This window comes from Dermacentor silvarum, chromosome 1 (assembly GCF_013339745.2).
Source record: "Dermacentor silvarum isolate Dsil-2018 chromosome 1, BIME_Dsil_1.4, whole genome shotgun sequence".
NCBI classification, from domain to species: Eukaryota; Metazoa; Arthropoda; class Arachnida; order Ixodida; family Ixodidae; genus Dermacentor; species Dermacentor silvarum.
Genome location: NC_051154.1, coordinates 424,684,039 through 424,711,708, shown reverse-complemented (window position 1 = coordinate 424,711,708; position 27,670 = coordinate 424,684,039). Strand labels below are relative to the sequence as shown.

The following is a 27,670-nucleotide window of genomic DNA, read 5'->3' as shown; positions in this document are numbered from 1 at the left end:
TCCGGTCCTGCACTATAAGCGGTTACGTTATAAGTGGTCTATACTGTACATCCTTTGTAAAGTGTGGCTTGGAACAACCTGTGTCAGAAATGCCCTTGAAAATGTACTGTAGCCACGTTCCTGCTGCCATCTTCGTTTGCCGTGCAGCAACAAGTCTTGCTGCACTGTGTGTGGATGGAAAAACAGTTCTGTGGAAGCTTGCAAGGTGAATGAATATTCATGAAAGGAAAAGTTGTAATTCACCTTAGAGCACTGCACGGGCCGATTTTTGCGGCCCGGGCCCGGCCCGGGCCCGTTTTTACATTGGGCGGCCCGCCCGAGCCCGATCAAAACTTTTATGGTGAGACCCGGGCCCGGCCCGGGTCCGGAAATAATCTACGTTACCCGCCCGGCCCGGCCCGCCACCCCTTTACCTTAAACCTGAGCCCGGCCCGAGCCCGGCTCGAAACCGGCCCGAACCCGGCCCGAGACCGAAAAATACATGTTTTTCAGAGTTGAGAAGCCCGAGAATAACTCGCAGAAAGCCTGAGCCCGGCCCGGGCCCAGGTCAAAAAGCACACGCCGTGCCCGAGCCCAGCCCGAGCCCGTGAAAAAACTGCTCTACCCGGCCCGGGCCCGGGCCGTGGCCCGGGCTGTGGGCCCGGGCTTTCGGGTAAGCCCGAGCCCGTGCAGTGCTCTAATTCACCTGCCCGTAGCACAAAGCTACAAAGGACACAGGTTTTCTTTGCATCTGTGCTACGGGCAAGTGGATGACAACTTGCCCTTTCATGCATGTGGATGGTCTCACAGACTATGAGTGAGGCACATAAGTAAGCGCATGAAAGAGGACTAGCAAGCGAAGCTTATGGTATTTCATGTGTCATATGTGTATGTGATCAGCAAGCTGCTTACCACCTACTGCCTAGATCGTACCTATGTGGACCTATCATACCTATATGAACATGTGAAATGCAATAAACTTCAGTTGCTAGTTGTGCTTCCGTATGGGTCTTTATGCATGCCTCACTCACAGTCGTGTCTTCCCGTGTATCCACGCGCAGCACGACTTACAAACTTGGCCAGGAAGCAGTGCTCTTTTAAAGTCTTACACATAGGTGATGCAATGCCCAATTTGTGCAAGCATTTTTTGTTTATCTTCTTTTTTTTCTGGCAATTTTTTTTGTTCATCTAGATTTCTCTTCGTCTTATGGCACAACATTACGCTGATTTCACAGCAATGAGCATTAACTGGATTGGGCTTCGTAACTATTTGGTTTAACACCTTTGACATTCCTATCTTCGTACGCTCGCCAACAGTCAGCTGCATTTGTGCACTGTCTTCTTTGGCTTTCGAAGGGCCTACGGAAATGCTTCTGTTGGTTCGCACTACTGCATTCTTTCTTTCCTCATGGTTGCTAGAGTTGCATGGCCGGGCGTGGCTTTGTTGCTTTTGTGGGTGGTCGTAGTGTGGGGTAGGCTTGATCACACTGCACTGTGCTTGCTGCTCACATATCTCTCTCTCTCCCTCGCTTTTTGACGCACCCTCCTCCTGTCTCTCCCCTCTTCCTCCTCCCCTGCCGTCCTTGTTTGCCAATTCTGGGTGGTATGTGTGTCCATCCATCAATTCGCAGAGTGCTCTAGAGACCTCTCAAACGGAATTTGTCGAGAGGGAAATTGAGGCCGAGAAGCAGGTGACTGCTCTCGAAAACACGGGCAGGCGTCTCAAGGTGAGTGAGTGCAATCGTCTCCCTCCCCCACACAGTCACACCTCGTCCCCTTAGCTCACGCTCACTCTTTCCCGACTCTCGGCTCCACATCCAGGCTGGTTGATACATACGCAGCAGATTAAAGAAAAAAAAAAAAGAACGTGTGGGAGACATCCAGACCTGTCTCTGCATTCCATGTGTATGGCCTCTAAAGCGTGGGCCATCTTGGCGACCCCTTTGTTTGGGCCAGGGAGGTGCTTTGATGTGTGGCTTTGCGCTTTAGTGCAGAGACGCTTGCTACTGCCTGCTTTGTTCGTGTTGCCAGCGTAGTCACTGAAAGCAATCATGTGCGTGCCTTGTTAATGATTTGTCTGTTTCCATGCAGTTGGCATGAAATAAATAGGTGCTGTCTTTGTTTCAAGTTCTAGAGCCAACCTGCTTGCTAGGTTGTTGTGCAGAGTCCGGTATGGCAATGCTGTGGCTTTTTCCAGTGATTTCACTGTAAATAGGAACTGGTTGACCAGAGCTACTCTACTCGTAGCTAAGAATTAGCAGAATAGCAGAATAGTAACACGAAGTGCAAGTGTTGACTGCTTTTATGCTCTATAATAAATTCGAGAAAATATGGCTTGTGTTCTAAAGCTAGTAACAAAAACTAGTGAATGCCACTGAGCATTAGTTTAGAAATATGGCACCAAGCTGCAGTAGCAACATTATTGTAAATGGGTCATAATGCAAAAAGAGAGGAAACAAAGACAACAAATAAAGCACCACAATTTCAGTGCATGTTGGAATGGACCCAGGTGAGCCAAATTAGTCCCAACCTCTCCCAAGTTTTGGGTTGTTATTAATTGCACCAGACAATTTTCACCATACATAATATTTGTGCCAAGCTAAGCGTTAGTACAGAGCGGCTGAGATGAAAGTTAAATGTTAGCCACGAGTTTTAGAATACGTTTTTATTCCAATAATCAAAAACAGTGTATACTGCTGTTGCATTGTAGGGTCATTTAACCCTTTCAGGCGCTATGTACACAATTGTATACATTGTGAACTTGCACCTTTTTCTCCGAGCGTGTTATAGATGCTGCGATTTTCGTGGTTCCAGCAGAATCCCCCACTTTTTGATACTGATTAATCAAATGTGCAAAATATACAGCAAGGCAGCACGCAGTTTGGCGTCGCCAGATAAGCTATCTTTCTTATTTTTTTCTGCATTTCCCGCATTGTTTACAGCTTTAAAAAAAATTGCCAGTTGATACAACGGTCGTGCGAGTGTCTCCAGATCAAATTACAACAACCGCACACACTGGGTGTCCTCTCAGTGCCGAAATTTGTGTATGGTCACAAACGTGCACAAAGCGTCACGGTGGAAGCATTCGGGACGCCCTACGCGAAGCGGGTTGCAGCATGGCACAGGGCTCGACTCTGATAGTTAGTGAACTGCACGTATATTGCTGCAGAGTTTGCTGCCCTGCCATCTTCCTCATTTTATGAGATGAAATGCAACAATGCGAACATGCAATCTGCGGACAAGCTCCTGGAGAAAATGCAGCAAGAAACGTCTTGGAAATCGACTCAAGTGACAAGGGGATGATGATGTTGCCGGATTTGAGTTTGTCAATTCCATTTGCTTTGAAGATGCAGATGAAGGGAATGTGCAAGATGTAGAATTTACAAGTACCTATGGTACAAGAGAAATTTGTGAAAGAAACCGTGACTATAAAAAATTTTGTTTTCGCTCCGCCTCCCAGTCCTCCGTGCCCTCCCCTTGCACAACCGACACTGTGCGCAGTGGACAGCCCAAAAGCTTCTTTAATGTGGATAACACACCGATGCCGGACATTTTTTGGAGTACATGCCTGAGTTCATCTTCAAAATTATTGTTTAAGGTGACGAATGCCTACAGTGTTCAAACAAAAAACGCGAATGTGAACATGATTTCCGAAAAAGGGAAGAAGAAGGAGACCACGGCCAGAAGCTTGCAATCCTACGAGAAGCAGTGCCAGCGCGAAGCCATCTAGCCGTAAACTTAAGAGGGCTGCAGAGGCCGATGGAGGATGTGCCGCTCGGCCCTGCAGAAGACCCCAGCAGCTTTTACAGTTTGCATGGCTGAGATGCATTGTTGAATTTTATGATCATCATGACACTTTATACACAATTGTGTACATACCTGTAAAAAGTAATGGTAGTTTCTTGTTCGCCACTGACCTATGTAGTTTCACTGAGGCCTACTTAAGTGGCTTATTCTGAAAATTTTTCCTCTCTGCAAATGGCGAGTGGTATCTGAAAGGGTTAAAAGCCAAAGTTATACCTTATTTGACCTTAATTATTGTTATTACATTTTTTTGCACACCTGTTTGGAGCACCCATTGCGATTGCATAACTGCTCAGAAGAATGAAACCGATCTCCACTGATGCCAATGTGATGCCAATGTTAAAGAAAAAGTGCAGTCTTATACACTGCGATAGCTTAATGAGAAGCTATTTTGCCACTGACCATGAGACATGGAAAGTTTTAGCTATGTTTACGCAAAAAAGCACCAATTAATAATCAAATCCAGCTGTGGTTGAAGTCAGTGTAGGGCCACTTTCTTGTGCATCATCACATGCCTGAGGGGCTTCCTTTTTTGAGGCCCCACTCTGCAGGCAACCACTCTCTGCACTAAGGAACAAGGCGACATGTCAAAACATCTGCGGTCCCTTTGTCTTACTCTACACAGGAAGTTCAGACAGCCTTGCATGGGCTTGAGCACGTCATTGGGCTACACGGCATGTTGAATGAGTCTGCACTAACAGAACACTTAAACTTTCCAAATAAAAAAAATTTTTTTTTTCAAGCTGCTTAGCTCTGTGATGATGCAGCTCAATTATGTGTGTGATGGAAAAAACTATTTGCAGGGCTTCAAATGAGTGGTAAAATTTGTGTTCTTGAAATAAGGGTAGGGTTCAGAGGCTTTGTACGAAACTGTAAGTTTCAGCTACTCAAAGTGAAGTGCGCCTGTGTTATTGCTCTGCCAAACTTTTCTTTTTCCTAAATCCCACAAAAAGGTAAAATTTTTATATTATGCAGCTCTTTTTAGGATGAACTTAAAGGGACCTCAAGGTGCGCCCGTCTTATGAGAACATCATCCTAACAATCTTTGAATCTTTGCTAAACTGAACAGTAGTTCCTCAGCTGTTACTCTTATTCTGACAAGCTTTATGTTAGAGGGTGTCTACTGTGCTGATGTTATGCAGTATGAAGCTTTAATTTAGTACAGTGGCTAATTTGGTGCTGGTAGGAAACGTTAATGAGGTATGTTAATTGCTAGTGAATTGCAGATCACTACAGCAATGAAGTTGAGCAAGAATGGTGGCATCATGCAATGTGGCATTGCGAAAAGAAATTATTTCACTGTATTCTCTGTTGTTTTTTGCACCCTTTAGTAATTTGCAGCAGTATAAGGAGTGCTGTGTGACTATCACGTTAGTCTTGATGCTGCCAACAGAGCGCATGTTTTTTAACTTTGTCCACAAGTTCCACGCTTTCTGTGACTCAGACACAATGCACATTGGTCACTCTATCTGAATTATGTGATTCTTAGTTCATGAGAAATAAGTTGATGCTGCAGATGCTTTCAAGGTCACCAGTAAGTGCCTTGTTGTCTGGATTGTTTGACCATAGAATTCGTTCCTTATATACAGCATGTGAGAAACCACTAGTAATAAAAACCAAAGTGTATACAGCAAGTTTTTTTTTTATACTTTCATTGCGACACCATAAATCATCGTGCACCATTTTGTTGCCATTTTCCCTGAAGTACAAAAAGTGTAAAAAGCCAACTTCAGATATAAATGGTAGTGCCCAAAGCTGTATTGAATTATTTTTACTTTTGTTGCTGTTATTCAGTGCAAGCTTGAAAGGGTGCAAACGAGTATTCCAATGACTTGCTAGAGTGGAACTCTTTTTAAATTCTAGTTCAGGTGTTAATGTATGGTCTCCGGTTTGCCCCCTGTAACTGTTTATTTTGGCATTGAAGCTTTAGGAACCTGCAGCATTATCTTTATTTTCCACGAGAGAATTCATTGCCACCTAGTGTTGGCTTCCTCATTCACTGCCATTTGCACATGCATCATCACATTGCTATTTGGACTGCTTGAGGTGGCAGTGTTTGAAAGAATGCTGGCACCTCGTCACAATCACTGCTCCTGTATATTACATCTGTCGCTACATATTACATAGAGAAGTGAATACAAGCACTGCATCTGTTTGTAAGAACTACATTACATGATAAACTCACCATGGTTTTATTACGCTTCATGTCTCAGAAGTACTACATTTCCTAGTAACGTTTTGTTTTTCGGCCACAGCTAGTTGCAAATCACTGAAACGGTGGTTTGGTATTCTCTAAATTTCAGTAACAAAATGAGTACCTCTTTTCCTGTGTATATTATTTTTTAATAGTTGCAGGCAAGTCACCAACTCGCCGGCCACATTCTTGTGAAAAGTCAGTGGCACGTGTTGTTGCATATTTTTTTTATATTTCTGCCATCAGTTTACATCATAAGGGTTACTTAAGCAGCCACAGCTGTTCTCCCACTGCCACCTGAAGTAGTCCATGCAGGAGCGCACAAATGTGCAAAAACGTGTGTTAGTGCACGCGCAAGCCGTACCCATCGAGCCACGCGCGCACAACCGACTGTCCAACATTTCTGAGCCGGCTGCACGTGTACAGCCCTGGGCGTGCACCCACCATCTGTTTGCCTCTGTTGACAGCTTGGCCTGTCTCTTGTCTGTCTGCCTGTTGTGTGTGGTGCTATAAGTTTTTACTGTGACCTGAAGGCACCGCAATGTCAGGTGCAACAGGCAACTGTGTAACAGTGTGCTGGGCCCACGTCCACCATCTTGCCTCAGGTGGAACTGAACAAGAAGGAGGCCGAATGCAGGAAGAGCCAGGAGCGGATCCAGGGGCTCGAGGCCAGTCAACAAACGTCGTCAGAAAAGGTGCAGTGCAAACTGCTTGTAAAACTAAACTTAAGCGATGGGAAAGGAGATGGACGTATCCAAAATGTAACTGCGGGATTTGGGACAAGGACCGCTGGTATAATATTGTGATGCAAGAAAACTATCACAAAGAAACGTGCATTGGCATGACGGGTGCCAAACTACCGACTGATTTTATTCCTGGAGGCAGACGAGCACTTGTAGCCACTATCGCTATCAATGCTACAACAGCCGCGAAACAGTGTATCTTTTGCTTCGCTGTTGTTGTTAGTGCCAATGGCAATGCTGACCATTGTGTGAAGCCTGGTGCCACCTAAACAAAAGTGTGAAGTCCTAGATGACCATATGATGCAAGCTGGTTCATCAGTGAGAGTTCCATCTAGGGGAAGCTGCTAACAATGTTAGGTAAACAGTACCTCAGGTGAGCCTGCGTAGACAGGATCTGTACTAAAGAAAAAGTAATAAGTGTGAGTGTATTCCTTAGGCAGCTATTTCATTTGGAAGCAGATAACTTATCATAGGACGAATCAATGACATTATAGGGTTATGGCCTTAGATTACCTAATGCCATAATTTAGGAGCCTGTGCCATACACCAGGTTTGATGCCATTAAGAACATTGTGGTGAACATAGGCTGCAATTTTGAAGCTAATCAGAACTAACATGTAAAACTAAAATTGCACGAAAGCATAAATAGTCAACAACCATTTAAGTAAGTTGTATGTAATCTTTCAGCCATTTTTACCTGAACAACATATTTTACATTTTTAATGGATGTCATTGAACAAATTCACCACTAGGAGCCACATAACAAGCCAAAGTATCAAAATGGCACCTTTTTCTTTGCAGATGTGAAAGCTAGCATTTGTGAGCACGAAACAATTTTTGTCTGCACCTTAAACTGAAATGCTGCTTCACTTCTATGTTTTTGTGCTTTTATGGGAGTAGAATATAATATTGGCCATGTACCTAGGTTGGACGTCGAGATGGACACTAAAGAAGCATAAGTGAGCATTATTAACCCTGAGCTCTCCACATGGCAGCTTTCATAGCCTGCAGTGCAACTTTGCCCTCTCCCCCCCCCCCCCCCCCCAAAAAAAATGCTTTCATGCTACTTGCTTTAGCCTTTACTTGCTCTGTGCGTTCAAGAGTATGTCAGCTTAATGTGAATAAGGCTTAATGTAAAGTTTCTTAGGTCGCCATTGCCATTCAGACTTTTCTCTCTCTTTCTCTCTCTTCTGTGTGGCATGTGCATCAAAGTTATTGGTTGTTGTTCTTTGGTCTGATGTACAAAAATTTACAAATTTTACCTGACAGCAGAATAGTAAATAAAGGTAAAAGTTGGTCGCTGCATATTGGAAACTGTTTTGTTACAACTTGACCAAAATGAGTCCTGGTGCTGAAACTATTCACCAAACAGAGAGGACTGTGTCTTTTAATTACTGTGCAAAGTTGTCATCCTTCAGTTACACCTTCTGCACCTTAGTTGTAGCTTGTCATCCTTTAAAGTTACACCTCCTACACAGGGCGAGTGAAGATTTGTGGTTGTTAACAACACATCTTGCCAACTAATCCCTCTGTCATGGTAGTAGTCTGTGACACTCTGGCTCTCATATAAGAAATCATCTTTGTGTGGCTGCTGACTGCATGTCGTAGCAATGTGTGTTTTTTTTTGTTATTCTTTTTTTTTTTCTTACAAATTTGGTACATCAACAACTCTTAGTGGATTGGCCCATTTGATGCCATTTGCGGACATAGCTTTCACTGGGAGGTCAAAAGACTGGCAGTTAGTCTCTTGTTAATTCTCATTCATGCAGCTAATGCCCTGTTTGACTTCAAAGCTCACAGCTATACCAAAAAAAAAAAAAGAAATTTGTTTTCTTCCAAATGTGCAACTATAGTAATTCCCTAGTGTCATGTGTGTGTGTGTGCCAGCATGTGAGTGTGCACGTGAGCAGTAGTAATAGTAGTATGAGCATGAAACTGAATATAGTCATTCACCCAAAAAGTAACACAAAGCTACAAAAAAAAAAAAAACTTACGGTTTACTCAGAAACAAAGCTTCACAGTTGAAGACAAATGTGTCCTGGTCTACGGGTCAAACCTGGGATTACTGCCTTTCCACGACAGTTGCTCCACCAATTCAGCTTACTGGAAGTTAGCTCTATGCTACATATCAGTGGATCAGTATTTTCCCTTGCGAGAAACTTCCTCCTCTGACATTTTTTTTTTTTTTTGCTTATTCAATAGTATGTGTCATCACTCGAACACGCTCTCCCTTGCAGGTCTCCAAACTGGAGAGGCAGCTGAGTCTTGTGTCGCACTCTGAGACCACCCTCAAGCACAGCCTCAAGAGGAGCGAGGCTGAGTTGAAAACCATGAAGGAAGGTGAGGCACCTCCACATGGGCTTGACACCACAAGGCAGCCAAGCACCTGTCGCAGTCATACAGGACAGGCTGTATGGTAACCTACCAGCACCCTCACTGCCAAAGATGCTGGTGGGATAGTGAGATGCCCATGAAGTCCAGGTTCAGGAAAAATTTATTGATAAAGCTTGCACTTATGTTAATGTGCCCCATACAAATGCCACACAGCCAAGAACAACAGCGTCATCAGGTGCTGCGTGCACAATTGTGCATGAGAAGTTAATGAATCAAAAGCAAAAGCAGTGACAAAAATAATGATATTTGAAATGTATTGCATACATCTTGAAAGATGTCTGATTGGACCTGGGCTCCTGGTTTAAATATTGTGTGTAAAACAAGTTGGAATGTAGATTGCTGGGGTGCTATGCAGGATGCGCCGAGTTTGGCGAAACTCGGGAACTTCACGAGCTCTGGCGACACCCCAAGATGAAAGAACAAATGGTAACAAGACAAAGTTTGTCCGTCGGCAGGCCTCCAGTTTCATTGGTTTATCTAGATTCACTCTGGGTGGCTATCAACCCTTGGGTGTTGCCATATGGGCGGTTGAAAAACTGGGGCTCACGCGATCATACGGTCGGTGCATGGTCGTGCCTTCTTTCACCTGTTTGTCGTTCCACCGAGTGCATTACAGGCGCAAGCAAGTTATAAAATAAATTAATTTAGTACAATAATATTAGTCGCATTAATAACGGTTATAAGCATTTTAAAGTTTACAAGATGTACGCTGAATGTGTATTAGACTAATTTGTAGTTTAATACGTTTTGCGTTATACCACGAGGGGATGCTAGCCCTCCTCTTTTTTCCTCTGCATTGGCTTGGCATGGCTCGCTACGTGCTTGCGCTAACATTTCCGAGCAGAGATTGGTGTGCGCTTGGTTTTCTCACTGGGGTTTCAACAGATCACTCGTTGCTCTTTCTCTTTCCTCTGAATTGGATTGATGCAGCTCGTTACGTGCTTGCGCTACCATTTCCAAGCACAGATTGATGTGCTTCTGGTTTTCACACTGGGCTTTTAACAGATCGCTCGTTGCTCATGCTAAAGAAAGGCTGCGAAACGAAGTGAGCGTCGGCTAGCGCCTAAGTGGTTTGCCGCTGCGCTTACCGTGTAAGCACTCAGGAATGCCAGAAAGCACTCGTACAAGGGTCAGTAAACTACGCTTAATTTTCTTTTACCTTGCGATGCACCTTCATACTGGCAAGCGTAGAGCGATGGCTTCTAACAACTGCAGGAAAGACTCTTTATACTGGGTAGCCCAAGCGATCCGTTGTTTCTAACAAACGCAAGAGAGGGTCTTTGCAGCGCACGTGGCCGTTGGGTGCCATCACATCCATCCCAGGTGGGACTCCCGCATCGGTGAAGTTACCCTGTACCCATTGCTGACGAGGTGGCGCTTCACTTTTTGACAATAACTTCCAATTTTTTTGCGTGTGAACACCCGTGATGGGGCCCACAAAGTTCACGCTGTGGTTGACTATCTCCCAATGTAGATTGAAGCATAGACCCGTTAGCATCCACTAAATTTGGGATACATTTCTATGCGGCCAATTCGTCACTATGAATAATGGTCCCCGGTTGAACATTGGCTGCAATAATGGCACCTAGCGTCGCCGCCTTTCAGTAGCTCGACCTTGAAAGTAGCTGCACCCTCTGGTCGCGCAGAACATGCCAAAGACCCATGGTCCACCATCTTTAACACCGACGTAATTTTGGCGGCTCGGCGGAAAGTTGTCGCCGACATTAGGCGGCCTCGATTGTACTTTTGCTCGCCGCGAAGAAGGCACTCGTCAATTTGCACTATCTACCGAGGTTGCACCAGCAGCTCGTCCCTCGCGAACTTACCTACGGGGGTAGTTACTCCAGTTGGCGATGGCGTGCTCCGATAGAGGTAACAATTCGCCGGTCAACTACTTCAACAGCCATATGTCTACGCTTTTGCTCACGCAGTACATAAGCCAAATCATTTGCCGCCTGGAGAGGTGGTCGTTCGGATGGCCGAGGCGGTCCGTGTTGGCGAAGTAATTTCCTTCGTCTCTCTGCCCGTGCAGTGCAGCGGTACCGTGTAACTGCGAAAACTGATTTCGGCAGCTGTTGCACCGGAAGGCAGCCCTGCGTCCATTCTGAGCCTTCCAATATAATGTGACCACTTCGCCTGCGCAGGTTGGTTGGTCCGGGTTGAACCCCTGGTGGTCGCAGGTGCCCCAGTACTCCGATGATGACGCCGGACCGGGCCTGGGGCTGGGGCGCAGTGGACGACGAGCAGTGCTTGAAACAAGAGAGAGCCAAAGCGATCGCTTGATCTTTTGCTCCGCAGCCTAGTCACACAACTCTGTGCTCGGAAAACATAATTTGCCCGCCACGCTGTCTCCGCAGACGACGGCCTTGCCTAATTCGTCACAGAGCCAGCGCACTGACATTTTGGAAAGGCAAAAATGATGCGAAACTCAACGTTGGTCATCTAGGTCAACGGGTCCAGACGGTCATATTGACGCTTACTGCCGCTGGATGCGATGACACAGGCTGCCGCTGCCATGTTCACGAGTTCAACTCGAGGGGGGTTTCGCGATGTACGAGTTTGGCACGAGTTCGCCTGTCAATCAAAACCATAGGTCACGCCCCGCGCGAGGCATCTAACTCTTGTGTGCGCCCACCACGGTTGGGCCACGCCCAACTTATTTTTCGGCAACAGCGACGTGGTGCGGAACTGAGAGGCATTAACACTCTTGACCGCCGAAATAAAACACGCACAACGCACTGTCATCGGTGATGTACTGAGCACCACTATTAAAAAAAAAAAAGCCTCAACTTTCGCTGACTTATGCACATATCTTCTTGGGCTGTGATGGCCCCACAACACGGTTCATTGCCTGCATTTTGCCGACCTAGCGCACATCAAATAATTATTGGCAGGTCACTGTAGCTGCTTGCAAGGCATTGATGCGCCGCGGTGGACGACGATCCTGAGCAGTGCGTAGTGTTTTGCAACGACAACGTATCGCAGCTGACATTTAAGATGGCTGCTCTGTCATCAGTGATGTATCGGAGTCAGTGTCGCAAACGCGGTCAGCGGTCAGCGCAAACACACCCAGTGCGATGTCATTTCTTCATCACAAGCACGGCACACTAAACAATTGCAACACCTTCCTGCATTCGAACTCTAATATCCTAACTACACACAAGAGCCCTCACCTGCCAAAATGCGATTGCTGTGCTGTCGTTACGATATCCATCTGCGATCACTGTTAGCTAAGCAGCAGAGGCAATCGGCAAGCACATTGAAGTGAACAACACACAAATCCTGCGTACATGCACACGGAGGCATCTTCACTTGGCAAGCGATGACAAGCGATGAATTGTGTCGCTGGATAGCACGCTCTTCGCAATGCATCGCGGAGACATAGCGCACGCAGATAAAGTGGTAAATTTTCACTGTGCTGCGTCACTACAGACCCTAAAATACCGTACAGCAATTTTGCAGCGACAGCCGTTGACCCCGTCTCTATGGCTTGAGTGTCGTTTCAGTTGGTAAAGCGGCGGCCTTAACAGCCGCCTCAGTGAAAGCACCTGCGGTGAACAGCCATGCCACAGCGCTGCGTTGCCATTCCCCTAATAGACAGGGAATGGACAGATCATTGTCATGACTGACTTAATGCGTCATCATCACGTCGATTTTGTCGAGAATAGCACTGCAGCGCCCTTGGCGACTGCTCACCGTATGAACTCCCTCGTGCGCACGACCCTCTAGAATGTATCCGCTTGTAAGTTTTCGCCTCACTGTCGCCACTCGCGGCAAAAAAGTGCACAATTTAATACTTAACTCGATGTCCGTTTGTCATCACAAATTTATAGCATTCAAAACGAAAAACCGATACTTTAAGAAATAAAATGTTTCTTATTTTATTTGTTGTATTTCAATGTATTTGATTGAGGGAAAGTGTAGGTGCAAGAATGCACCGCATGTGCCCTGTTCGCATTCGACGGAGGATAGAAAGATAACGCTCGAAAGAGGAGGCACGCCCTTGACGCGCCCGAGAAAGGCGTGGCAAGCGGCTCATGGCAAGTGTGCAGATAGACAGCGGGACAGTCACGGTATTGCTAAATTGCGATAATACGTTGATAACAATACGCGGCGCTGGCGTGTTTTGTTGCGCAGTCCTCTGTGCTTGAAGCGCAGAAGCACTGTGCTGTGCAGGGTGCGCTCATGTTGTCATATGCGGCTTTATCTCGACATTTCTTTTTGCCTGCTGTTATTGCAAGTTTCTTGCTATCTCCGTTCACTGACTACCACCGAGCAAACTCAGGCAAAACTCGTGCGAACGAGAAACTCGGCGCATCCTGCATAGCACCCCTGATGTGCTTGCTCTCAGTGTCAATGTGGTGTCATATGGTGGGTTGACTACTTTTGTTTCTTGCAATGTTTTGCATTAGGCATCTTTTTCAAATAACCGGATAAGTGCTTTCCAAATATGCTAGGCATGAAATTGTTAGTGTTTTCATATCTGACATTCCTGTAGAGAGTTCTCTTATTGAGTCCTCTCTACTGTGAACATGACAAAAACTCACAGAAGTGAAAATTCTTAATTCGTTCTGCAGCTGTACATTTTTCTTGATTCTGAAGATGCAAGAAAATGGGGGGTTACTAAATTTTCAATGGACAGAAATAATTGGCACCTGAAGGGGATAGCGTTAAGTGTCTAGGACCCCAAGGTCTTTAAAGGGACTCGCAGACACAACTTTGCAACATTTATCTCCACTTCAAGATAAGAGCTGGGCCTTTCATTGTGCTTTCTGCATTTCTTTAGAATTGCTTTCTTTCCTAGTAAACTTGCAATTAAACGGCGTAATTTTTAAAGTCATGCTGTGGAGCCAAAGTCCTGACATCTGTTGTGAACTTATGTGAGTGCATGACTCATGATCAGACCAGTAAAAGCATCGCAATAGATATATATATACAGGGTGTTCAAAATTAAGCTTTACGGAATTTTTAGAAATCGCCTGTGGCAGATAGCGTAATTATTATCATTGAGTTGCGTTATTCGATGAGGCGGACATTTGTAGCATGAGAAATTGAAACACATATTCAACTAATTAACAAAAATTCACTAATAACTTCTTAGTTAATTACTTTACAACACACGTTGCAATTTACAAATTGTAGCTGGTGAACTTGTCAGGCGTATCCACTTGGAATCAATTTCCAGAATGACAGCAGTTCGGGGATATGCGCCATCAAACACGCCGTAAAAATGCACTGTTGCTCCACTTACTTTTTTACCAAAATGGCGGTTTTATACATTGAAGCACAAAAGTAACTGGAACGCCCATGTGTTTCGTCCCACACTTCGGGAAATAATATCTCGAAACTGGTGTCATCCTGGAAATTCATTTCAAGTGGATGCGTCTTGCAAACTCACCGGGTAGAATTCGTAAATTGCAATATGTGTCTTCGAGTTGGTCTGCTTGAAGAGGCGGACATTACTCGCACGAAAAATTGAAATGCATAATTGCCCAATTGACAAAAATTCACTAATTATGTTTCAACTAATTAACCTTATGGCACATATTGCAATTTACAAATTCTAGTCGTGGAGTTTTCAAGGCGGATCCACTTGGAACGAATTCTCAGGATGACACCAGTTTTAAGATATTAATTCCCGAACTTTGCGGAGAAATGCATAGTCGTTCCAGTTACTTTTGTGCTTCAATGCATAAAACGATGTTTTGTTAAGAGAGTAACTGGAATGCCAATGCATTTCTCCGCAAAGTTCGGGAATTAATATCTTAAAACTGGTGTCATCCTGAGAATTCGTTCCAAGTGGATCCGCCTTGCAAACTCCACGACTAGAATTTGTAAATTGAAATATGTGCCATAAGGTTAATTAGTTGAAAAATAATTAGTGAATTTTTGTTAATTAGTCAAATATGCATTTCAATTTTTTGTGCAAGTAATGTGCCATAAGTAGACTGTGTAGTAATAAGTAGTAATGTGTCTTCAAGTAGACCAGCTCATGAACTAGAATTGGGCTATCTGCCACAGGCAACCTTTAAAAGTTTTTGAAAGTGTTCACTAAAACACCCTGTATATAGCCTTCTTGTTGTAGAAACCCACGAGGGACCACACAGGAAGAGCAGTTGATGGACAGACACCATTTTAACGGAACAACAAATTTATGATGATGATGATGATAGCGGATGAGCTAGGAAGAAAATTCTTCTCACTTCCCGCCCCGACATGAAGGGTTATTTCCGTGTCCTTGGAGAACAGACAGTCTGGTTACACCAATAAAGACAATCGTGAAGTTTGAGTAGGTTAGTGAATGTGAAGGAAACCTCGCATGGTCGGCGTTGTTCACTGGTTCGTGTAGATTCGCCTTGTGATCAAAATCTACCTCAATCTGTGCCCTGTTCTTGTCGTCTTACCGAATGCAAAGTTGTACTTTGTTTCATAGTGCCAGTTCTGGTGTGCACGTGTAAAGGTGTTATACGACGTTGCTCAACGTTGAACATCAGAAGCTGACACTTAGTATTCTGTTGTCATTGCTTGACCTCTCCTGAAACAGTGTGAAGATCATCATGCGATGTGCAATGTCGGCCAAGCACTCTGTGAAGCGTGCACCTTGTTCTGTCTTTGCATTGCGTTGATTTTGCTCAGATGATGTCTGGTCTCTGATGCATCGTCGTCATTGCCCTACTGGTGCCAGTCGTAGTCTTAATGGTCGGACGTTGGTTTTTTGTGCCACGTAGGATTCTTTAAGAGTTAAGCAGTCAGTTCTGACAGTGGGAGACAGGGCTGTGGACAGATGCTCTTCTACATTGGCGGACATTGATTCCGCAGCGAAAATCGGCCTCCTGTCGTCGGCACCTGTACTAGCTGGAATTCATTTGGCTTTGGTTCATGCGTGAGCCTTCGTGGTCATCAATACAATGAGTGTGCATCCTTCACCTGGATGTTTGTGGACTCCTGGACTGTTCATCAGAGATGTTGTCGAACTGTGTGTTGCTATTTTCACCGGTTGCATGTCCTGCCCGCTGTACAAAGGCTCTTTCGGTACTACTGTGGCTACAGGAGCTGCTTTGGTTCATCCTTCTTCTGCCTTCGATGCGACGATAAAGTATAAGACAATGACATCAGTTTGTAGCTGTTTTCAGTTCCATCATAGATGTCAGTAACCTTGTTAACAAAGGTTTTAGACACAGTAGATTTTTTTTTTCAATAGGTACCATGATTTCATTGAAGATTTCTGTCTTTAAACTGTTCATTCTTGTACCTTGTCCAATCTGGCCATGGCTTGAAGCTTCTCTTTTGCAATCTTTTACTAGCTCTATATTTTGCAATGCTTCAAGGCACAAGGATACTAAACTGGCCATTTCGCTTCCAAAGATCTGCGACACGTCTTCAGTGTTTGCACTCTGCCTCCTCTTACTAGCAAGCCTGATTTTAGACTTCAGCATGACTAATTTATTCTTGTAGTCTACCTGAAAGGTATATTCGTCATGTATTTTGTCGTCAGAAGTTAGTACTTCGATCTTCTCATCTCAAAAACAAAGCCTCTCCTGAAACATTTCGAGACGGCTGCTCAGGAGGTGAAGTTGGAACGCTGTGGCCTCACTGAGCACCCTGTCGATATAGTCAAAGATGAGACTTACCGTCGTTTTGATAAGGGCTCTATCCATAGTCAGCTCGGCCTCCTTGTAGCATGTGGCTGTCGATGGGTGGATGAGGGCAGTTGGTTGCGTTGACCTTCCGGCGAATCCATGTATGGGCTCGTTGTCAGCCGGCCCTGGGGGCTGTTCGGTCGTTCACTTAATACAGCTCCTGGGTTCCACGGCACCACTTTGTAGGAACCTGCAAAGGACCACACAGGAAGAGCGGTTGGACAGACATAGCATTTTAATGGAACAACAAAGTGATGATGATAATGAGGATGATAGTGGGTGAGCTAGGAAGTTTCTACACTTGTTGCATCACAAGAAGACAGCTCGTCCTGCACTGGCTTTCCGTTAGGCAGCACTGCACTTAAGGTTACTTTGAATGTGGAGCTTAACAAAAGCCATGCCAGTTGCATCGCTGCAATGGAGGGGAAACCGGAGATCTATGTCCACTGTCAATACCCTTACCCCCACTGTGAGTTGCAACCTGCAGTGCAGGAAAATGGTTGACTGCTTGATGCATTGTTAAAACTTTATCTTCAAAGGCAAACTTATTTAGAATCTGCAGCGACTATTTCAAAAAAAGCAGAAAAAGAAAAACACGTTTCAATGTTGTGTCACCACACAACACTGAGGGCGCTTGTATGGCGCACTCTCGTGCCATACAAGCAGTCTACCAAACTGTTATTTTGCACTTGTGCATTGCCTGCTCAGCATGCTAAAAGGAGGCTATGTAAAAGGTAGTGCAGTAAAAACAAACAAGTTTAATATGTTTTTTGATGGTTTAAAGTTTTATTATTTAAGGATCTGCAATTTCTAGGCTATATTATCATGCTAAGAAACTTGGAAGATCACTTAAAATAAATAATTGAAGACCTGAGAAGCAGATTATCAGTAGCCTTGGAAAGATAGGTATGTAGTCGGCACGCCAACACATGGAGGCTGAATCAACTGTTTCTGATGAAACATTAGACAGCGCAACAAGCAACAGAGAGGCAAGTGAGAAGTGTCATGCTCATAAATTAAAAGAAAGAAGCATGTACTAGAGATGTGAGTTATGACATTCTATCTGAAATAAACAGAAAAAATGTAACTTTGGAGGGATGTGCAGTGTGCAGACAGATAATAGAAGGCCTAGTAGAGTAATAGAGTGGACACCACAGTGAGGGGAATGCGGTCGAGGGTCAGACGAAGTAGTGAGAGTGGGCAGCCTGTGGGTCTAGTGTGGGCACAGTTGGCGAAGGGCAGGGGTAACTAAGCTCTCTCGGTGAGGCCTTTGTCCGCCTGTGGGCTTAGTTGTGATGACGTATCTTTACATGCGCCTGTGCACGACTGAATCCGTTAATTAGCACCTCATCTGTGACCCACCCAAGATGTGCACTATTGTTGATACATGCTGCAGTCCAACACGGGGCTATACCAGGAGAAGGAAGATGACTAAATTAAGTTGCTGATGACATCACTTCAACTCTTTTCTTTTTTTTTTTTCCCTTTCCTCGCTTCACTTGGAATATGCAGATCTTGCAAAGCTGAAGCAGGAGCTGGCCTCAGCTGAGATGGAGAACAAACAACTGACAGAGGAGCTTGAGGCAAAGCAGCAGCAGGCGAATGAGCAACGTGCCAAGCTGGAAGAGGAGGTGGCACAGCTGCAGGAATCTCTGCGCAGTGTGACAGAAAAGGTACGGGCATGTCCTGCGCTTGCACTTCACATCCTAAGGCGGTCACTAGCAGGGCGTCTCACTGAAATGCTGGTATGCCAACTTGATTTTCATAACCTGTATTCAGAAATAGAATGGCTATCAAATGGGGTCTTGTGGTAGAATGAATCGAAATGGCGCTTGAGCTTTTTGTGAGCAGGAGGCCAGAAAGGGAATAACAGATGACAAACTAGACTACTTGAAAAGTCCTCGTTCCTTGAGCGCTGTTCAAAGTAAGGGGGATTCCTTTTTCAGTGTGGGCGAGCGAGTTGTGTTGGCTTTTTGTTTGTGTTATCTTGGTTTCTGTGTGTGGTGGCTGCCCTCGCTTTGAAATTTCAGCGAGCCAGCTTTACAACTACATTGTGAAGTGCTGCCAATGCTAAGCAATAGATGACGAGACTGAATAAACACGAGGTGTTTATTCAGTACTTTTTTTTTTTTACACAGCTGTTCCCATAGATGTTTGTTGGAACACAAAATCCACAGGAAAGCTGAATTTCCTTGCATGCATTCAGTGAGGAAAGTTCATTCAGCATATCATTTAGGCAGCCTGCAGTCTGACTCATCTAGCATCTGCCACATGAGGGTGATACAGTAGAACCTCGTTCATACGCACAAAAAACATACTAACCAGAAAAACATACAATCTGAAGTCACTAAAATAATTGGCAGACTCAACTGTAGTTGACATCTACGCTGTATGAAAGTGTTTAAAGCTGAACTTTTCTCCGTCTCTCAATGCGCGCGTCTCCTCATTTGCAGTTTTTGCACCAGCTGTGCAGAATGCTTCGCCGCTGTAGCGTATTTGTTGCTTGCGAACACCGCTGTGTGACTGAGGTGAAAATAAACATATTCAGTTGAAAAGACTCGTTTTTGTGCCCACTGGCCTGAACCCGCCACCACGGTCATGACTCAACGCGAACAACAGATTAAGGGCTACAGCCCTGACTGTTAAAGCTGCCGTGAAAGTGCTAGTGTGTGATTTTTGCTCCGTTAGCTCGGTGCAATCCAGAGAAGGGACAAATCATATGTGCAGTTTGAGAAGACTCGTATAAGATTAGCGACTCACCAGGAGGTTAATAAAACGCACCTGAGGGATGTGATGTGTGTGTCTCATCAGTGGGCTGTGACACGCAGAAATTCAAACCTCAGAAAACACTGCCACAGAGAATCTATTATGTACTGGTAAGAAGTCTGCATTTACATGTGCAGTTTTGTGGAGGAAATGCAAATAGTCAAATTTTTTTCTGTCAGACAGTGTATTTATGCCAATAAGACGAACACTTGTGTCATACTTAAGGTGTGTTTGCCTACACAGATAACGGTTATAATAACTTTTGATAAACCTCACATAAACACCTTCCAGTGATAGGGACAGGTGTTGTGGCGCACACTTGCAGTGTGCAGAACAGTACTGCAGCTTTGATTCTAACAGAGCAAGAAAGTGCCAAGTAACCCGTTGGGTTAGCTGCATTCACTGGCTGTGCATAAAGTGGGAAAATAGTGAATGAATGACGGCCTGTTGAAAGAGTATGCTTCCTGCCCGTCTGGTTGCAGGTGGAGCAGCTGGAAAACGAGGCTGCGGCCAATGCGAGCAACAGCACCAGCCTCGCTGACTTGGAGAGCAAGGTGGCTGACCTCGAGGACCAGGTCTCCGAAAAGAACAAGGCACGTGTCATTTGCCATCATCACCACGTTAGTGTAATTAACTCTATCTGTAGCCAATCGAAACGAGTAAAATTGTATCAGACTTTCTGAAGGAGTTTTCTTTCATCAATTTGCAAGAAGAATATGGTGATCTGTGGGTTATTTGTTAAATAATACCGTATGAAGAAAAGAGGCCATTCTTTCATCAGTTTGAACTTTATTTTTCCCTCCACAAATAATAATCACTCTTTTAAATTCAGAATCAATTTTTGTTGGTGGAAATGATCAAAAAGTATTGTTAGCTGGATAAGCTTTCCAAGTTTCAGTGTATTTTTACCGCAAGTTCCACAGCAGTTATCTCGAAACCACTGCCAGTTCTAAGTGAAGCCATTTCTAAGTGGATATGCCTTACAGTCTTACCAGCTACAACTGGCAAACTGCAGAAGTGCTATAAAGTGGTTAAAAATGTAAATATTGAATTTTTTTTTATTGCTTGAGTAAGCATTTTGATTTCTTGTGTAAATAATGTCTACGCTTGTTCTCGCATCAGCTGACTACATCCTAGGAGGGCAGATTTCCTAACCTCGTCACACCGCCCAGTCCTATGTCGTCTTCAACTGCATTTCCCATCCCTTGACAGCCATTATGTTAACTTGAAAAGGCCACTGCTTATCAGCTACACACATTGCGTTACCTGCCCAACTCTACTCTAAGCTATTATGTTCTAGGAGAGCGGCGATAGCTGTGCAGAGGCACTAGTTTGTGACTGATGAACGCATGGAGCAGCTAACTTCTGCACAATAATATCCACTTGTTCAATGAGGGTGCACTGGCCTAGGAATTTGTCCCATTTTAACTTAACCAATTTTTTATTTTGCCAGTCTTGCCACATTTACGTGGCTTTGAAATTATGTCAAGTGCTGTAGTATATTCTTCAATGATGTGTGGTGCCGTAGTAGCTTCTTCAACAAACAAAACACTGTACGTGCATCTTGCCACGTGCTGTTCATTTGTTTCGTTACCATCATCGTCATGGTGCACCAGCTGTGACACCACCCTTCAGTTGTTTCATGTTTACAAGCTGCTCAGTTGACTGGAAGTCCAGTTGTGAACAGCATTGTACGTGTATAAAGTAATGTAAATAGCCTTCTCTTTCACCAAATGAACTCAACTTGACCTTTGTTTTACTTTGCTTAGAAATGAGAAAATGTTCTGTATTTCATTCAGTATATGAGTTTTTTTTTTTTTTTTTCTTCTTACATATCTGTACTATTTTTTTCGGAAATTTCATTACTTGAACACAGCCGTGGATAAGGTAGAGAGTAGCAGTCCAGGCACGACTGTAAAGGTGGTAGGGCTGCATTTCTGCATTGTCTCATTTCTTGATACAGAAGAGTGTTGTTTGCTATTGCCTATGCCAATATTCATTCAAGTTGTCAGTTGCTGGCAATAAGCCTCAACAGTAGGCAGTACACTGTGGGACAGTGGAGCAATGCAGTTCATTTACCACTACAGTGTAGACCGCTTATAACATTAGTCGCCGGAGTCGCGAATATCTGCACTATAAGCGGTACCGCACTATAAACAAAATAATGATTTTCAAGCACTGCACGTATGCAAAACATGTAGACCAAGAATGTAGACACGCTTTGTACTATCGCGCACACATCGCGATTACGTTTTTGCCTGTGAAAACACAATCGCGATGTAGCCAGTGCTCTTCAAGCTCGACAGCTTTGCACCGAGTCAAAACTAAAACTGTTTGCCGCAACCATTGCGGAAAAAACCGTGACCGCTATCGACACGATTATGAACGGCGACATTGCGCTGCTGAAGGCACACGCTCAACGCACGCACCAAGTCTGGACGAAAATTACCATTCGCTACAACAACTGCAGTCAAAACCGCGGTCGCTATCTATGCGATCATCGATGGTGACTACGCAGTTTTTTAGGCACGCGGCCGACGCGTGTACCGAGTAAAAACGAAACTACTGTTCGCTGCAACCTCTGCGGAGAAAACTGCGGCTGCTATCGACGCGATCGTGGATGACGACTCTGCAGTTTCGAAAGCCCGCGGCCAATGCGGTGTTATACGCAGCGGTAAATGCAAGAATACAGGCTTTAAAGACACAAATAGGCTCGAAGCGTGGATCCGGCGTTGCTGTCATTCACGTACGATTTCAACTGATGGCTGTGGCGATGCGGACTCCGCTGCTTCATTTTGGTTGGACGCTAGTGCCGTTCTTGCTCTTTTGCGTCGCACATTTGCGGCGCTCCTCACTCACTGAGCTCCGAAAGTAGTCCAGATTAATCGATGTGCGGCCAAATAAGTCCGAATTAACGAGAGTTTGATTGCATTGAATAATGCGTACGCCGGCCGGCAGCACGCATCTTGTTGAGAAGCGTGCTCGCTGCCGCCCTTGTTGGCGAGATTTTCCCGCGGAAGCCACATTATAACCGGTATTTCGTCTCACGTGGCTGCACTGTAAGCGGTATGCGTATACATGGAGTTCTATGGGAGGGTAAACGGGTGTCGGAAAAGGCCATGTTGTAGCCAGTTCTGCACTATAAATGTTGTGAGCAAAATATTAATCCTTCATCTTCTTCACCTGTACATAATCATCATCACTGTGCGCATCGTCTTCGTTCAGCGCGTGGCTCAGCCAAATAAAGGCGACGAGACAACAGCTGTGCTGCTGCCTTACAAAGATGGTGGAGATTGCTTTCGATCCCCCAGACCTCTACGACGTCGAGTTCCACTGGAGCTTCGTTCGGGTCGCCGTTTGCTCCGCCTGTCCACTGCCATGACCCAAGTACCACAACCCGGAGCCTCCGGCATCACCCCCGCTGCCCCCCAACCAGCCGCCTCCGTATCGACCGTTACCGCCCTGCAGCGTGACCCCACTATATTCTCTGGTCTCCCGCGCGACGACGTCGAGGACTGGCTGGAGAACTATGACCGGGTGAGTGAGTACAACCACTGGGACGACACTCAGAAACTTCGCCACGTCGCCTTCTACCTGTCCCATGTCGCGAAGACGTGGTTCTTTAACCATGAGAGGGCCTTGCCCGATTGGACCACCTTCCAGCACCAAGTCCGGAAGATTTTCGGAACGCCATCCATCCGTTCTGAAGTTTCAAAGCGGCAGCTCGATGCGCGCATGCAACAACCAGGGGAGAAGTACACTTCGTACATTGAAGACGTCCTTTCCCTTTGCCGCCACGTCGACGCGGCAATGAGCGAGACCGATCGCATTCGACACATTTTAAAAGGCATTGGACACGTTGCGTTTAATGCACTAGCAGTTAAAAACCCCACCACCGTAGACGATGTCATCGCGACCTGCCAGCATCTGGATACCCTACAAGCCATCCGGTTACAGCCTGACGTCTGTGACACGCGACCTTCTTCGGATGCCGATTTGCGCACGTTGATTCGGGCCCTGATCCGCGAAGGGCTTCAAGCACAAGGCCTGTCGTGCTCTGCTGTTCCTCCAGCTCACTCTACGTCCACTGGGCTACGAGACATCATCAAAGACGGGCTGTCTTCCTTGGTTTCCGCTGTACGCCCTGACCCTCCGACACTGCCAAATCCGCCACTCACGTACGTCCAAGTTGCTGCCATGCAGCCTTCCGTCGCTCAGCATGCCCTTCCGGTTCCTCAGAACGACGTCGCAGCCTTTACACCCCGTGCACCTGTACCTGCACTTTACGCCCCCTGGCGCTCCTCCCGCCCAATCTGTTATTATTGTGGCATTCGAGGCCACATCTCGCGGTTTTGTCGAAAGCGCCAGCAGGACGAACGCCGCGGCTATGATGCTTACGAGAGGGATCTGGTGTCCTCTCCGAGCCAATACCAGCGCTGCCCTTCAACACGTTCCTTCTCCCAACCCGCTCCACCCGACGCTCCTCGAAACTACCGTCCAGGACGCCGCCGCTCTCCTTCCCCTCTCCGACGCTCAACATCGCCTCTCCAGCCAGTCACCCATACCGACTACCACTCGGAAAACTAGATGGTGCAGTTTTTGGAGGGGAAGCTGCATCGCTCGGACAAACAACACCTCCTGAGAGCCCGGCCAATTTGTTATTAGTGTATGCTGAAGGTGTGCCTGTTCGAGCATTAGTTGATACGGGAGCCGCTATTTCTATTATTCATGCCGATTTGTGCTCTCGTCTACGCAAGGTCACTACACCTTACCATGGCACTCCTTTACGTAGCGCAAATAACCTTACGATATGGCCATCAGCACAGTGTACCGTTCGAGTTTTTATTGATGGGATTCGCCACCATATTTCGTTCGCAGTGCTGACTTCCTGCGCTTATATGCTCATTCTTGGTTAGGACTTTCTTTCTGCTGCTGCCGCTTTCATCTCTTGCCGACAACGCCTTGTCCACATGCGCGAGACCGATGACACCGACAAGGGGCCTCAGTCCCTCCACCGTCTGCGAACCGTAGCCGATTGTGTGGTCCCACCTGGCCACAAGAAACTTCTTGTGATTGCTTCCGACGTAATTGACAATGGCGATGTTCTAGTCGCCCCATCAGCCCGTTGCCTCTCCAAAGGAATTGCACTAGCGTCGAGTCTCGTTCGATTCATCAACGGCACGGCCCTTCTCACAGTACTCAACGTCACAAATGAGCCGATTTTGCTTCCCAAAGGTGCTGTCGTGGTTTCTGGTGTGGACACACAGCCTGTCTCGGTGATGGCTTCGAGTACTGGTACTGCAGAACCGCGCCCACCTGCAGCTGCTGCTCCTGCTACTGCTCTCGCCAGCGCAATCAGTACGGATCTGACTCCACAGCAAGCACATCAACTACTGGCCTTGTTGTCGAAACATAATTCTTCCTTCGACGTACACTCACCTCTCTTGGGACAGACTTCAGCGGCAACTCATCGCATACACGTCGATGGAAGTTCTATTGTCCGCCGTCGACCATATCGCGTTTCTTCCGCCGAACGCGAGATAATCGACAAGCACGTTGCCGACACGCTCGAGCTAAATATCATCCGCCCCTCCGCCAGCCCTTGGTCGTCACCCGTCGTTTTGGTGCGTACGAAAGATGGCTCAGTGCGATTTTGTGTTGATTACCGTGCCTTGAACAAAATAACCCGAAAAGACGTATATCCTTTGCCTCGCATTGACGACGCCTTAGATTCATTGCAAGGCGCGGAATACTTTTCCAGTCTTGACTTACGCTCGGGTTATTGGCAAATTCCGATGCATGAGGCCGACAAGGAAAAAAACTGCCTTTGCAACACCTGATGGACTGTACGAATTTAACGTCATGCCTTTTGGCCTCTGCAATGCACCAGCAACCTTTGAACGAATGATGGACACTGTTCTGCGGGGCCTTAAGTGGAAGTCTTGTTTGTGCTACCTTGACGACATAGTCATCTTTTCGTTGACCTTCCAACTCCACTTGCAGCACCTCGATGAAGTTCTGACGTGTCTCTCTGCTGCTGGTCTTCAGCTGAATGCCAAAAAGTGCCACTTTGCCAGCAAGACTATTAAAGTACTGGGCCATCTCGTAAGCAAAGACGGCATTCGGCCTGACCCCGAAAAGATTACCGCCGTCCTCCGCTTTCCGAGGCCCCAACGCTCCAAAGAACTTCGCAGCTTTCTTGGCCTGGCTTCTTACTTCCGGCGCTTCATACGGGACTTCGCTACCGTCGCGGCTCCGCTTCACCGCCTCCTTCCTTCAGGAACTCCATATGTATGGTCAGACGAGTGCCAAGCGGCTTTTGACACTTTAAAGCGTGCCCTCACGTCTGAGCCAGTGTTTTGTCATTTCGATGAGTCCGCACCCACTCTACTCCATACTGATGCCAGTGGCCATAGAATCGGCGCTGTTCTTTTGCAACGACAACGTTTTGAGGAACGCGTGGTCGCATACGCAAGTCGGACGCTAACATCGGCCGAGAAAAATTATACAATCACTGAGCAGGAGTGCCTCGCCGTTGTTTGGGCCATCCAAAAATTCCGACTGTATTTACACGGCCGCCACTTTACGGTCGTGACCGACCACCACGCCTTATGCTGGTTGTCGACGTTAAAGAATTTATCTGGCCGTTTAGGTCGCTGGATACTTCGTCTGCAAGAATATGACTTCGACGTCACGTACAAATCCGGCAAGAAACACGATGATGCAGATGCTCTCAGCCGCTGTCCGTTACCACCGCAGTCCAACATTCCCGGCCTGCCTCCATCCGTCACCGAGCCTGTAAACGCGTCCTCTGCAGTTCTTTCACTCGCCGCTCTCAACGGTCTTCCTTCTTTCCACCCTGAGACGTTCGCGTCCCTCCAATGTGACGACGCTTACTGTCACTCAATTATGGAACGCCTTCACGGCTCTTCTCGTCCTCCTAACGCGCGAGCCCGTCGCCAGTTACAGAACTTCAAGTGTGAAAACTCAATCCTCTACCAGTATGTCTTCCACCCCGAAGGACAGCGTTGGGTTCCTGTCGCTCCTAGATCACTCAGGGAACAGATATTGAAGACATTTCACGATGATCCCACGGCTGGGCATCTCGGCTTTCACAAGACCTATGAACGCATCTGCAGTCGTTTTTCCTGGCCTGGACTTGCCACCTGCGTAGCGAAATACGTCGCTTCTTGCTCGCTCTGCCAGCACCGCAAACGGCCCACTTCACCTCCGGCTGGACTGCTGCAACCTCTTCCCTGTCCTGACGCTCCATTCGCAGGACAGGGAATTGGGATTGACCTCTACGGTCATCGGGATTGACCTCTACGAACCGCTGCCATTATCAGCTAGCGGCAAGAGATGGGTCGTCACTGCAGTTGACCACTTGACCAGGTACGCCGAAACAGCGGCGCTACCTTCAGGATCCGCGGAGGAGATTGCGACTTTCTTTGTGGAAGCCATTTTTCTACGACATGGATCGCCACGCGTCCTTTTGAGTGACCGTGGCAAGGCGTTTCTGTCGAAGCTACTCGAGGACGTCCTCCGCACATGCAACACCATCCATAAGACGACTACCAGCTACCATCCTCAGACTAATGGCCTCACAGAGCGCTTCCATCGAACTCTCTCCGACATGATCTCCATGTGCATCAACGCTGACCACACCAACTGGGATACCATCCTGCCATTCGTGACTTTTGCCTACAACACCGCTGCACAGCGCACTACTGGCTACTCACCATTCTTTCTAGTTTACGGGCGTCAACCGACCTCTCTCCTCGACGTCTCTTTTTTTGATGCCCCCGTGAAATCGTCGGCGTCAGTGAGTGAGCAGTTAATATCTCGCCTTGCCGCGTGTCGCCATCGTGCCCGGCTCAACACCGAGGCAAGTCAACAGGATGGGAAGACTCGCTACGATGCATTTCACCGCATCGTTCAGTTCAGCCCCGGCGATGAAGTGTTATTACGGACACCCACTCGAGTTCCTGGCCTGTGCGAAAAGTTTCAGTCGCGTTTTATAGGGCCCTACACTGTTGTAGAGCAAACTTCGCCAGTGAACTACCGCGTCACTCCCGCTGTCACGCCTTCCGATGGCCGCTACCGTGGCACAGAAATTGTCCACGTTTCGCCCGAAAAGCCCTTCCAACGAC

General features: G+C 46.4%; 1 protein-coding gene across 4 annotated transcripts in view; it reads left to right on the top strand.

Moving 5' to 3' along the window:
• The window catches only part of LOC119437654 (golgin subfamily A member 1-like), a 102,778-nt gene that overhangs the window by 59,024 nt on the left and 16,084 nt on the right, over nt 1-27,670 (top strand). The window contains exons 12-16 of one of the 4 annotated variants that reach the window (XM_049660755.1): nt 1,611-1,706; nt 6,583-6,672; nt 8,958-9,060; nt 18,267-18,427; nt 20,003-20,140. In XM_049660755.1, the coding sequence (XP_049516712.1) occupies nt 1,611-1,706; nt 6,583-6,672; nt 8,958-9,060; nt 18,267-18,427; nt 20,003-20,140 (588 nt within the window). The remainder of the gene's footprint in view (nt 1-1,610; nt 1,707-6,582; nt 6,673-8,957; nt 9,061-18,266; nt 18,428-20,002; nt 20,141-27,670) is intronic. The other 3 variants (XM_037704649.2, XM_049660756.1, XM_037704650.2) reach the window with 3 other exon arrangements.